We start from the raw sequence: 13,184 nt of genomic DNA on the forward strand, positions 1-13,184 counted from the left end.
TTTTTTGTGTTATTTTAACAGTGACAGCCGGTTAATCCTGACGTTAAATGTTTTGCAGAAAATAACTATCACTAACTAGACAGACGCGTGAACACGTTAGGTACAAAGTTACATTTCTCGACTTACTACTTTTAAAACATTCACAATTCCGTACAATCTAGCGTCCGTTAACTAGCTAGCTATCGCTAACCTACCTGGCCATTTTTTAGAGTGGTGAAAGGCAGTGGAGAAGAAAATGGATGATTGTAAAGGCGAGGAAGCAGCTAATAAAACTACACAAATGAACAAGACATACATAATATCTGCAGAGACAAGTAAATGTGGGGTGAAGTCAAATAGTTTTTCTGCTCGAGGTCGTTTCACTCTCCAGAAAAGAAAAACAAACAGCAAAGGAACCGTGAGCCGTGAGCACACGCCACTTGAAAATGCAGAGAACCAAAGTGAAAAACATGGGAAACGATTAACTTTACAACGAAGAAACAGAGCAAGCTCGGTTGAAAAAATCACTTCATATACAGCAGCGACGCCAGAGAAAAGAGCGTGGACACTTTCAAAAATTCTATCAGAGCCAAACAGTCAAGCCTCAAGTGGTTCAGCTATACTCCACTCAGCTAGTTTTAGAGAAACGGAATTTAAAAGCACAGACATACTAAAATCGATAAACAGACCTTCCAAGATTACAGAGAAAGGAGAATGTTTTGCGCAGAATTTCTTGGCCACTGTCAAAGGAGATGCCGCTGACGAGCAAGGCAAAACATCAACACCAACGGGAAAAACTAAGTTCGAGAAAGTAAGTTTAAAGAAAGAGGTCTTTGAAAGATGGGCAGTGAAAGATATTTCAAAATCCGTCTCAGCAAAGCACTCTGGTGTGGAGAGACGCCAGCAAAACCAACTCAGCGCTGTAAATGGAAAACCGGTGCCCGCGGGTACAGCCAATAAAAAGGTTCCTATTAATAATCAAAGTAGAAACGTGGTACACACCCCGCGCTCAACGCCTGCTAGAAGACCAATAAGTCAGGTGAGTTCCACTCCTAGTGGAGCCTTGAACACAACTAAAGCTAGACTGCCTGTGGGAGGTGAAACACCTGCTTCTGCTGAAGTTGGGAGCCAAGCTTCATATATACAACCCCAGGAACTGAAGATGGAGAACAGTGCAGTTACTGTGGCTGTGCGAGTAAGACCTTTCAGTCCCCGGTAATATACTGTCTTTTTTTCTCCCCCCTCACACTTGAACTTGAAATACCTTATGTGTGACTGCATAAAACCTGCATTTCAAATTAATAATACTTTTTTTTTCGTTTTGTATTATTTTTGCAGGGAAAAGGATGAGACAGACCACCAAGTGATTTTCATGAGCCACCAGGAGACTCTAGTGAAGCATCCCGAGACTAAACAAACCTACACATTTTCTTTTGACTTGTCTTTTTACTCAGTGGAGAAAACAGACACAAATTTTGCTGGCCAGCTGATGATTTATGAAAAGTTGGCTAAACCCTTGCTTGAAAGAGCCTTTGAAGGGTTTAACACTTGCCTTTTTGCTTATGGGCAAACTGGTTCTGGAAAGTCCTACACGTTAGTATAAGTACTTTTCCTCTTTCAAAAGCTTTCTTTAGCTCATATAATACAGTGGATATGATGGGAACAGTATTTTCTGATTTTTCTGACATCTTTCAGCATGATGGGGTTTGGTGAAGACCTTGGAGTTATACCAAGATTCTGTGAGGAACTTTTTATAAGGGTTTCCAAAGTTGACAATAGTAAGGTGAGCTTAAGGATTCTCATTCAGTCCACATTATTGTTCTACTTTTGCTTCTAATATTCATGAGTCAAGTATTCAAGTGATTAACTAGCTTAGGTCTCTTAAGAACCTGAATGAAACAAAACATTAGCTGACTGTTTGGGGTATCACTAGTTTGGATAATAGTGTATGCATTTATAGACATTTTACTTGAAGTTAATGTTAATCATGCTTATCTATTACAGGTTACTTGTCATCTGGAAATGAGCTACTTTGAGATATACAATGAAAAGATCCATGATTTGCTTGTAATGAAGGATGAACAAAACCAAAAGAAGACACCAGTGAGTAGAATGAAATGTAGAATGAAATGTAGTCTGCAATGTTTCATGTCAAATTACTGTGGCTTACTGTAGCACCATCCATGATAGCCAGTGTATAAGATTTTAACCATTACAACACAGCTTGGGCCACACCTGACCACACATAATTACTGATTCACTGATAACACACTTCTAAAATTACTGAATCAAACTGGAAACCTCAAAATAATCCTGATGACTACTAAAAATATATTTTTTCTTTCTACTCAATAATCACTTGTGCAAAAAAACATCAGTGCAACACAATTGTTACCGATTTTATAGCTTCTTTGCTGTAAGAACATAGCAAGTGGAGTTGAAACCAGGTGACTTGACAGCTATTTGTAATTTGGGAGCCATTGCTTAATTTTATGCGCTATACATGCTTTGTCCATGCATTTTTAGTTGCGAGTTCGAGAACATCCAGTCGATGGGCCTTATGTTGAGGATCTGTCAACGTAAGCATTTATAGTCATTTGAATGTCTTTATTGCTAGTTTGCATAAATCAATGTTTGTGAAAGGTTTGTTTGTTTTCTAGAAATGTGGTTAGCTCCTATGCTGATATTCAGGTAACGTGGACTTGAATTGCTTTCATTCATTAATTCAGCTCCAGTAGAATGTAAAGATATCTATTTAGCTATTTTCTAACTCTCTTGTATCCTATCAGACCTGGCTTGAGCTCGGCAACAAACAACGAGCTACTGCTGCCACGGGCATGAATGACAAAAGCTCCAGGTCTCATTCGGTCTTCACTCTGGTCATGACTCAGACTAAGGTTGGTTATGCCTGTCCAAAGATATCCATTTGGGAGAAGATGACAATATTTCTTACATCTTCTACTAACTCAACAGATTACTGCTTCATGTTGTTTCCCCCTGATACATGCAGACAGAATTAGTGGAAGGAGAAGAGCACGACCACAGGATCATCAGCAGGGTCAACCTGGTGGATTTAGCAGGCAGCGAGCGCTGCATCACTGCTCAGACCACAGGAGACCGGCTGAGGGTATTTGGCTGTTTGTACACACCTTAACCCCTCCACTCGTTTCCCCTTGGAGTTGCACTGTCACTGGGGATACGTTTTAATAATAGTAAAACCTAAAATTGCCTACCGAAATGTTGTGTTGCGTTGTAATGCAGCTGTCAGATCGATTTGCAAGTTGAAGAGACCTGTGAGCAATGCTTTTCTTTAAGGGAGCATGCATGGGCCAAATTAAAGCTTGCCTTGAGATGGAGCCTTGAACATGGAGAGAGAATTTTCACTGTCTTTCTTCACTTTAAGCGTACAAGTAGTCTGACAGTTGTATTATTCTTAGGAGGGTGCAAGCATCAACAAATCTTTGCTCACTCTGGGAAAGGTGATTTCCTCGCTCTCCGAACAAGCACGGAGCCGCAAGAAAACCTTCACTCCATACAGGGAGTCGGTCCTAACATGGTAAGTAATACACTCTGCCATCCTTAACTTTTTAACAATTGATTGTTTAGTTGTTTTTTGGTCATGATACATTGACGTGTAATGACGTCATGGGATAGTGGAGTTCGTTTCTCATAAGTAATAATGCTCTTGCTGAAGATATGGAAGATATTTGCCTTTTAACTGCATGTGCATTTGCCGACATCTTTTTAGGGATTCGGTGAAAGTGACTCTGTCTTACTATCCCCTCTCTCACACCCAGGCTACTAAAGGAAAGCCTGGGTGGCAATTCAAAAACGGCCATGATCGCGACCCTCAGCCCAGCTGCCAGCAGCGTGGACGAGAGCCTGAGCACGCTACGCTATGCTCAGCAGGCCCGTTTGATCATCAACGTAGCTAAGGTCAACGAGGATACCAACGCCAAGCTCATTCGGGGTCAGCACCTTCACGATAACCCCCCCCCCATGCCGAAACCACCCACTTGGCTCCCCACATCACCTAGGTCAAACTGGGCTGCCGAGAATTGTTCGGGGTGAAGTGTATCTTACCAGCCTGTCAGCAGAGGCTAGATTAACAGAAAATGTACCTTGGCGTGTAAAGCCTTTGTGTTCCGTCATGTCCTGTGAGCAGAGCTGAAAGCAGAGGTGGAGAAGCTGCGGGCGGCCCAGATGAGCTCTCAGGGCATCGAGCCGGAGAAGATGAGGCACTTTCAGCAGGAAATCACTGCTCTGAAAGCTCAGCTCTCTCAACAAGAGAGGGAGATGGCCGAGGTTCACCGGTAATCCCAAAGCACAGTTTTTGGTTGCCTGCTGACATAACCGATGTGCACCTGCAGAACTTGACCATGTTCTCTTATTTTTATCATGTGTAGAGCTTGGAAGGAAAAACTGGAGCAAGCTGAGACAAGAAAATGTGAAGAGACCAAAGAGTTACAGGTGTGTGTGTGTGTGTGTGTGTGTGCGCGCACGCGCGCGGGGGGTTGGTTTTTTTTGTTTTGTTTTTTGAAACACCCCCCCCCCCCTTCATCTTTCGTTCTATTAGCATCTTAACTGTTTAGTATGAGCTTTAAGGGTCTCTTGTGTCCTGTTCCCACATCTTGTTCTTCCTCACACTCAGCGTGTTGGCATCACATTTAAAGTGGATAACCGGCTTCCCAACCTGGTGAACCTGAATGAGGACCCTCAGCTGTCAGAGATGCTCCTGTACATGATTAAGGAGGGACAGACCAATGTTGGCAAGCACAAATCTGAGTCTGCCTACGACATCCAGCTGTCTGGTGCACTTATTGCTGATGAGCACTGGTAAGATGCCCTTAGCTTAAATGCATAGTCTTGGTATCAGAGGCCTCAAGGACTCCTGGCTATAATAATAATTTTTAAAAAAAGTACTTAGGAACTGTAGTATCTGCCTGGTTGCAGTGGCTTCTATAGCTTATAAGTAACTAATGTGTATTTCTGTAGCATAATTTAAAAACAACCGATGTTGCTCCAAAGTGTTTTACACAAGATGGGTATATCAGAGACCAGCATGAATACAACAACAAAAAAAGTCAAATTAAAAAAGAAAGGAAAACAATAATATGCAACACTCCCACCACATAGCTTCACCTGTTTTCAAAGGCTGACCAAAATAATGTTTTGAGCTTTGGCATAAAGAACAGCAAGTAGAGTGGGGCTTGGCGTTACCGCTTAGCTTTTGCTTTGAAAGGACGGCCTTAAAATAAAGATGCCTTTTGTGCCAGTGAGCTTTCCTTTCAGCACGAAGTCCCACCTAATTTAGGACTTTCCCTCAGCCACTGAAATAAGGGGTGTTAGCTAGCCAGCTGACTATTCAGTAGTCACAACAGAAGCTAGACATTAAATGATAAATGATAAATTTAAGTTTCATTCAGCCAACTCAGATCATTAGGCGTGCAGTGGTTCTGTAAATCAAGGTGATGTTAACTCAAATCTGATGTTAGTTAATACCATTCATTGCTTTAGTTGTGAATTTTATGTTCCCAAATTAGTGTCTGAATTTGTTAGGGCGCTCAGGAAATTTATGCTGCTTATTTCCAGTTTTACAAGAAATGCATCTCTTGCATACAATTTTACTGTATTTAAGTATAATTGACTAAATTACTTGTTATTATTGGAACAGCCAAGTAAGGCATACTCTGACCTCAAATTATGTAGACTAGTTATTATGTGGAATTTGTTTTCAGTGATATTAAATACTTGCACTTTTAATTGAAATACTGATTGGTGGTTCAAATATTCTAATGACCAGCCTGTTCTGTTAACTCAACCTTTGACTTCTTCTTAGTGTCATCTCCAATACAAATGGCACAGTCAGCATTATGCCCATGGACAATGCCAAGACGTTTGTGAACGGAAACCTTGTGTCTGAAGCCACTGTTCTCCACCACGTAAGGGAGACACAAAAAGCCATTCTTCAAAACCATCCATACTATATACCAGTGGTTGTTAGTTATGTGTTGACTAAGCGTGGCAGCGATGACATGCACAGCCTAGCCTGGTTTGGTTTCCCCAGGGTGACAGGGTGATCCTGGGAGGTGATCACTACTTCCGCTTCAACCACCCAGCTGAGGTGCAGGGTGGAAAGCGTGCATCCTGCTGGAGCATTGGAGATGGCCAGAAGGACTTTGAGTTTGCCAAGAATGAGCTGCTTTCTGCTCAGAGAGCTCAGTGAGTTCATTTGCGGCTGTAATAATAATTACCTGATTGTGCTGCAACTTATAGCAATATAAGGATTATATTGAATATGATAGTTTACTGTATTTACACAATCTGGTGGCAGTGTTGGGTTATATTTGTTTTTCCCCCCATTATGCTCTTGGTTTTGTCTCTAGGCTAGAAGCAGAGATCGAAGATGCCCGGGTGAAAGCCAAAAATGAGATGATGCAGGGAATCCAAGTGGCCAAACAAATGGCTCAAAAACAGCTGCTGGACCAAAAGTTGCAGTATGAGAACAGGATAAAGGCCCTGGAGAGAGAACTTGTATGGTTAAAGACAGTCTGAGCAGGAGTTATTCTGCTGTAAGTAGTTCACATTTGCATTTGTCACTTTTGAGCACTGAGAGACTGTCCTCTTCACAGGAGGAGGAGACTGAAAGAAAAAGAGCTGAGGAAACAGAGAGGAGGCGAGTGGCTAGCAAAATGGAGGAGTTGCAAACCGCCAAGAGCCTGCTGGAACAGGAAATGAGCACGCACAAAAAACGGCTGCAAATGGAGGCGCAAGCTGCCAGACAGGTACTAACCTTTTTGTTGTTGTTGTTGTTGTTGTTGTTGTTGTTGTTGTTGTTTGTGTTTTGTTTTGTTTTTTCTTTCTTAAAAGCCATGGCACAGCAATAGAATGGTGTTACCTGAGGTTTGAAGGGTGTTTCTCTTTGTTTTTATAGGCCATGGCGGATAATGATATTCGGCATGCTAAGATTCTTGAGGCACTGGAAGCAGAGAAGAGGAAAGTTTCTGAAGATCTAGCTGAGATTCAGAGGAAGCGTGTCTTGAGAGTGAATCAGACTCCAAAAACTGGTAGGTTAAATGTCAACTTACTTTGTCTCTATTTGCTAGACATGTTTTATTGCTTTGTTTACAACAGTGGTATATAATATGGATTTGTCTATATGTGGCTATACTGTTGTTTTTTTCCCCAGATGACAGATTTATATTAGATTGCTTGTAAATGTAATTAACTAGGCTAAAGTTGGAGATATTGGCTATAAGTATATACAGTAGCTACTGTGAAAGTGAGAAGCATCTGAATCTTCTGGTCAAATCAACTATTGTAAATTTTAGCAGTATAGCATGTTCCCATTTGCACAAGAGAATTGATTGACGGGTAAAGACATTATATATAATTTGTGTGTGTGTGTGTGTGTGTATTGTCAATGCTTTAATGAAAAAAGGTTGTTGAGTTATGATTAAAGACTAACCGAGGGCATTCACACACTCATGGCTATAAATGTTGGTGCTGCTTGGTCTAAGCTATAGTTGGACATCAGTTGAAGGCACAGTGACACAACATTGCAGATGATGCATACCAAGTTTAGCAGTTAGATATTAGGGTCAATCTGAATATTAACATTCACATAAAATGTTCCCAAATAACAACGATAGTAAAATATTTGCTATACGCCCATGTGCTATATGCAGCTCCTCCACAGTGGGATGCCATGAAGTTGTCCCTGATGATTGAAGAGGCTAATAAAATAAGTGCAAAATTCAGGAAGCACACAGTCTTCAGCAGGTTTGCAAACTTCATTCAGGGGTGTTGTTGTTCTTGTTCTTGTTCTTGTTCTTGTTCTTGTTCTTGTTGTTTTAATTAAAAAAAAAATAAAATAAAATGAATCACACTAGTCACTGAAAGGGCACCCACACCTCCCTCCCCTTCATTTTCAAATGCTCTTTACTACATCGCAGGCATGAAGTGTCAGATAAAGAGACGGTAGAAGGTGAGGAGGTGCAGATCCAAGTGCAGAACACCAAGCTGAGCATCTCTACATTCTGGAGCCTGGAGAAGTTCCAGAGCAGCCTGGCTGCCATGAGGGACCTGGAGCAGGTAGTCTCATATGGAACAGTGCTGGCCATATTTAATACATATTTAGAACCCTGATGAAAACCTGTGTGCCAAAAAGTGTTGGTCTAAAATAAAGCGTTAATCCTCTAGTCAAGTGTTGCTGGTTTCACTTTCAACAGTTTTGGGATCTTTCCAAGCACCTTGGTAGACATGCTTCAGCAGATCACTTTTAACAAACATATTACAATATCTTGCCACCTAGCCATGAGCATATTGTATGTATCTCTAATGTAGATGGAGCACAAAGTAATGCATAGATATTATAATTCGACCTTAAAACAGGACGAATTCATGTTTCCCTGTCACAGTTTCCACTGCATAAAGAATTAGAATATTTTAAAAAAATTTGGCATTAGTTAGAATTCATTGTACCTTTTCTTAATCACCCTATTAAATCCATGAAAGTGGGCCATGCAGTCAGCATCCAGAGTTTTAACGTGGTGCTTATCGCAGCACAGACAGACATGCAAGCAAATTCCCCTCTCGTATAACCTGTCTGTTATCCTCTTTATGACCTGTTGTTCATATGTCCATAGGAACCATTCTTGAACATTGACAGAATCTTGTCCACAGATAAAAGCATGCAGCTTCTTATATTTCTTGCTTATGCAGACTGGTTGCTAAATAAATTGACATTTTATTGCTTATAGGGAAATTGTGCCTCTAAAGATGATGACGTGTTTTATGACCCCAATGACCAGTGGGAGCCAGATATATCATCAGCCTCTTCATTGTCGTCTTTTTCTCGCAGAAGGTACTTTTACTCCCCCTCTTAGTCATGTCACTGTGCTTAATCATGCTTTACCTCCTCTTGGCCCATGGCTTGTCTGTGTATGTATTTACACTGCACTGTAAAAATGCCTGCTTTTGGATGAAATTGCACAAAATAACTCTTGTTACTGTGAAAAATTAATACGGGTGATTTTCAGCTCTGTAATTATGAGATTTTATAAACCCAAATGAAATGGGCGGGTTTGATTTTTTTTTTTTTTTTTTTTTTTTTTTTTTTTTTTTTTTTTTTTTTCTTTCTCTCTTCTCTATCTCAGACCACAGACACACAGCTTACACCCCTAGCTGCTTCTGCATTTTTCTGCTTTGCTGTGTTTATTACCTTGATGGTAGTACAATCATAGATATCTGGCCAAGCACAGATTGGCAGATTGTCAGACCTCACCCTACCACTGCCCAGCGCAGTTCTCTGGAGCATGGCCCACACCCACAGCTAATTTGCCTTCATGCCGCTTTCCTCCTGAGAGCTGCCTCTTTTCAGAGCATACTCACTCCTTGCTCTCCTAACTGTTTCTTCTCTGCAGTTCAGTTCTGAGAAGGAATGGCCCATGTCCGCATGCAAGGCTTGGCTTGAAAAGCTAGCTAATAAGTGACTTTTATGCTTGGGATAGTACACTAGGCTCATTTATAGCACACAATTTACCTGATAGAATTATGTTGAATGAATGAATGAAATGGATACTGTAGCTTGGAAGCAAACTACTGTATGTTGGTCTCAGGAGTTTTAGAAAGAACAGTGCAGACTGATGGATGTTCCACACATGCCTGAATAAAAGCACTAAACATGATTAAAGAAAATCATGTTAAATGCAGTGTCACAATTGCAGAGAATAAAAGGAACTATCTGTATTGATTGTGCTTGGATGACTGGGTAAAGGATTGGCCATCTGTTACTGAAATCCTTCCAGGAGCAGGAGTCTTCTGAAGAGCAGGCGTATCTCTGGACGACTCTATGAGATCCGAGTGCACCCTATCCAGAGCTTGCACTGCTCGTCCTCACAGTCTGCTGGTAATGTAGTCTTTATGTGGGTGGCTGTTCTGATTAAAGAGACACTCATTTTTAGCGATTTGTGCATCATAATTAACTCTCCCACATCTATCAGAATTTTCTCATGTTCTTTTTAAAGTTCAGTTATGGTATTGCTCCTGTCATAAAGAGAATGTATTGAGCAACATTTGAAAATCTGCCAAAATTGTGAATTGCAGCCACACTTTCCATTGCTGCCCTGGGTAAATTATAATATCCTATTGTCTGTTTTTCATTTAGTTTGTTGTTGTTGTTGTTGTTTTTGTCTTTCCAGGTCTTATAGGTGTAAATAAGCCTCCTTCACTTCACTACAGCAGCTCAGACTCTGTACTGCCCGGCATCTGCAAAGATCTGATTGCTGCCACTGTTTCCCACTTACGTGGCATCCCATCAGCAGTGGAGTGCGGGAGTCTGGCAGACAGACTAACCTTGGACCTGCTCTCTGTTCACAATGCTGCAAACTCCATTGCAGGCTTATATGAGCAGCTTGATGACGACAGTCAGGAGAACCGTAAGTTTTCCCTTGTTTAAACAGCCATATATCACAACTCATTCAACAGTGTCGGTACACATGAACACCAAGGAACTTCAGCTATATTACACTTTGCACTGTAGTTCCAAACATTGTGCAATAGTTAACTGTGTGTGTGTGTGTGTGTGAACAGTGTTTGCATGCAGCAGTGAAGCACAGGCTCATCTTGTGAGGGCCACTTCTGCTATTGAAAGATCTGTGTTCATTACCATGCACTGGCTCTCCAGCATGAAGCCCAGTACGCTCTCAGCCTCCCAAACTATGGAGGAGCTCAAGATAGAAGTAAAGAAAATTGGAGGCTATTTTCAACTGCTGATTCAGGTACATGGAAAGTGAGAGCTTTTGCAGATATATTATAAACCTTTCAACACTGAGTAGTTACTTAGCCTTGTGGAGTTTACATTATGCGGGTGATTTGATCTCCCGCTGATCTGTCTCTTCAGGGCTGTGACTCTGAAATCTCCACTATGGTGCATGAAGCTCAGAGGAAGACTGGTAGGTGTATGGACACTGCCTTGAGTGCCATTGGTCTGCTGGCAGCAGTGACTGGGACCCATATGACTGAAATGGTGTCAGACCCCATAAGTAAAGTGAGACTTTGTTCATAATACTCGGTTCCTTTTATGACACTTGAAGTTAGGGGTACTCATTTCATGTGTCAGAAGTTGGTGTGAACTGTAATATCAGTTATAGTACCTTTTTAATTCATGTGTAAACAGTATTATGATCTTACTTGTTATTTTGGCATCATATGCTTCATTGCTTTAACTTTCTCTCTCTCTCTCCTTCTTTCTCCTTAGACACCTGCTATGGTTTCTCTGCAAAAGGGCATGTGGCGAGGCATTGGAGCTCTTCTAGAGGAGGGCATCTCTATCAGCACAGAGATGCTCAAACATGCTCAACTAGCTCAACCTAATGCTCAGGTTGTTTTGCCAATTCTGTGCAGTAACTCCTCATTTCAATTATTTATGCAACATGAAGAAACAAATGTTTTTACTGTTTTTTGTTTTTTTTTGGTCTGGTTTTTAAATTCAAATTATATTAAAAATATAAAGGCTGTTTTGCTAGAGCTATGGAATGTGTTTCTCATGCAACTAATCATTTCATTGCTTTGCTTTCCAGTTTTTACAGAGCCTTAAAACAAAAATGCTGCAGGTGGCAAATGCTTTGCTAAGCTACCTTAACTGCACCATGCTGGTACGTATGAGAAATACTTGTTGATCTTGACACTGTAGGAAAAGGTTTTAAATTGATGACCAGCTCCCAATGACTTTGAATTAGTGTTTTACAGCACTATGAAACAATGTGCACAAGCAGGCTTATCGCATCTGTCTTGGGTTGTATTGTCGTCAAGATAATAAATGTTTTGAATAGTGTCATCCGTCACCACAACGTGGTTGTTTTTGTTATCTTCCATGTCCAAACTACAGCCTCATTGTAAGCATTCAAAAGGGTGCCATTATCTCCCCTCCCTATCCTAGCCTAGCTGGAACACAAAGATTGGACATGGCATTCAACTTCTTTTCCCCTGTTAGATGTTACTGATTTAAATACATTTACATATACAGTACACACTTTTTTTTCTCTCTCATCATAACATCAAGAATATTTGCCACAGAGGTTTTTCTCGATTCATACCAGATGATGTTATACATACAATATAAATGTGTAGTGCAAATATGCTTAAGTAGCAGGTTATCCAACAAAATAAGCATAATCCTACACTCCCTAGTGTCATCAAGTCTAAGTGTCATTTAGTCTTGAGTATAATTGTACTTGAATTACAGAGACAAGTGTAAATGTTTGCAGTTTAAACTCAGTGTTGCATTTTCTTTTTGCATTAGGTTATTGTTAGATTAAAATTGGATTACTGAACCTTTGTGTGGGCATGTTTGTATGTGGGTGTAGCAGGAGAAGCCAGTCTCTTCATGGAATGGTTTTGAGGATGTTGATGTCCTCCACCTGGGCCGTGTGCGTAATACAGCTGATAAGCTCTCTCAGCTAAACAAAGCTCTTCAGCAGCTTCACACCACCTTGTCTCGTGTTCTCAGAGGTAACGTTGTTTTCAAAGCTTCTGTCAGTAATCAGAAGTTAAAACTTTATCATGGCATATACTTTTTCTCTTTCATTTACAATGTAATTTTGGCAATTGTTCCCACAGGAAGAGGGAGTGATGCTGGCCTCCGTTCTTTTAAAGAAGCGATCAGGTCTTTGTCTAAGACTATTGGTGATATTGTACATGGACTACCAAAACAGACAGATGTTGGCTCTGCTGGGAGTCTTCAGCTCCCGTGTTCAAAGAGTGTTCTGGCTGCACGAGATGAGGTGCACTCCACATTATGTGCTCTGGCAGCACTGTTTGATGAGAGAGATGAGGAAAATCTGGAGCTATCCAACTGTAAGAGTTCCCTTGGAAAAGCAGAGGTTCAGGATCTGGGTCATGGCACCAGGAATCGAACTGTACCTAAAGTAGTGTACTCTATGTCCTCTGGGGTCAGTTCTTGCTCTAGAGATGTTCGCTGGGTATGATGTGTCCTCAGACAAATGCGGTAGTAGTCTTTTATGCACTAGTTTAAGGACATGTCTAGTTTGTGTCGATGGATACCCATGTGCACATTGTCTGCAGTACTGTATGATTTGAAGGGAAAGATTTAGCTTGGTTTCATGTTAATTGGGGGGGGGGGGGGGGTCATATTACACCTGTGCAGGAGGAGAAAAATGTTATCAACCTCAGCTAGCTTTTGC

General features: G+C 41.0%; 1 protein-coding gene across 1 annotated transcript; it reads left to right on the forward strand.

Annotated features, from left to right (window-relative positions):
• Positions 1–90: 90 nt before the first annotated feature.
• On the forward strand, positions 91–13,093 carry kif14 (kinesin family member 14). The gene is made up of 29 exons (XM_035523270.1): positions 91–1,194; positions 1,318–1,572; positions 1,675–1,762; positions 1,984–2,082; positions 2,506–2,558; positions 2,640–2,670; positions 2,769–2,876; positions 2,990–3,106; positions 3,417–3,535; positions 3,777–3,949; positions 4,145–4,292; positions 4,386–4,449; positions 4,631–4,815; positions 5,819–5,921; positions 6,047–6,201; positions 6,366–6,513; positions 6,612–6,764; positions 6,914–7,046; positions 7,668–7,761; positions 7,935–8,073; positions 8,742–8,845; positions 9,789–9,889; positions 10,182–10,418; positions 10,573–10,760; positions 10,883–11,029; positions 11,240–11,362; positions 11,562–11,636; positions 12,348–12,492; positions 12,601–13,093. Exons 1-29 carry the CDS (start codon positions 236–238, stop codon positions 12,966–12,968), a joined length of 4,812 nt encoding a protein of 1,603 aa, XP_035379163.1. The 5' UTR covers positions 91–235; the 3' UTR covers positions 12,969–13,093.
• The last annotated feature ends 91 nt before the right edge of the window (positions 13,094–13,184 follow it).

This window comes from Electrophorus electricus, chromosome 26, assembly GCF_013358815.1.
Source record: "Electrophorus electricus isolate fEleEle1 chromosome 26, fEleEle1.pri, whole genome shotgun sequence".
Lineage (NCBI taxonomy): Eukaryota > Metazoa > Chordata > Actinopteri > Gymnotiformes > Gymnotidae > Electrophorus > Electrophorus electricus.

Excerpts from the sequence above, each read along its gene's own strand:
- kif14 (XM_035523270.1), top strand. The coding sequence starts at position 236 with ATGGATGATTGTAAAGGCGAGGAAGCAGCTAATAAAACTACACAAATG. Across the intron at positions 6,202-6,365 it reads CTTTCTGCTCAGAGAGCTCA|GCTAGAAGCAGAGATCGAAG; the intron begins GTGAGTTCATTT and ends TTTTGTCTCTAG. Across the intron at positions 10,419-10,572 it reads TGACGACAGTCAGGAGAACC|TGTTTGCATGCAGCAGTGAA; the intron begins GTAAGTTTTCCC and ends GTGTGTGAACAG.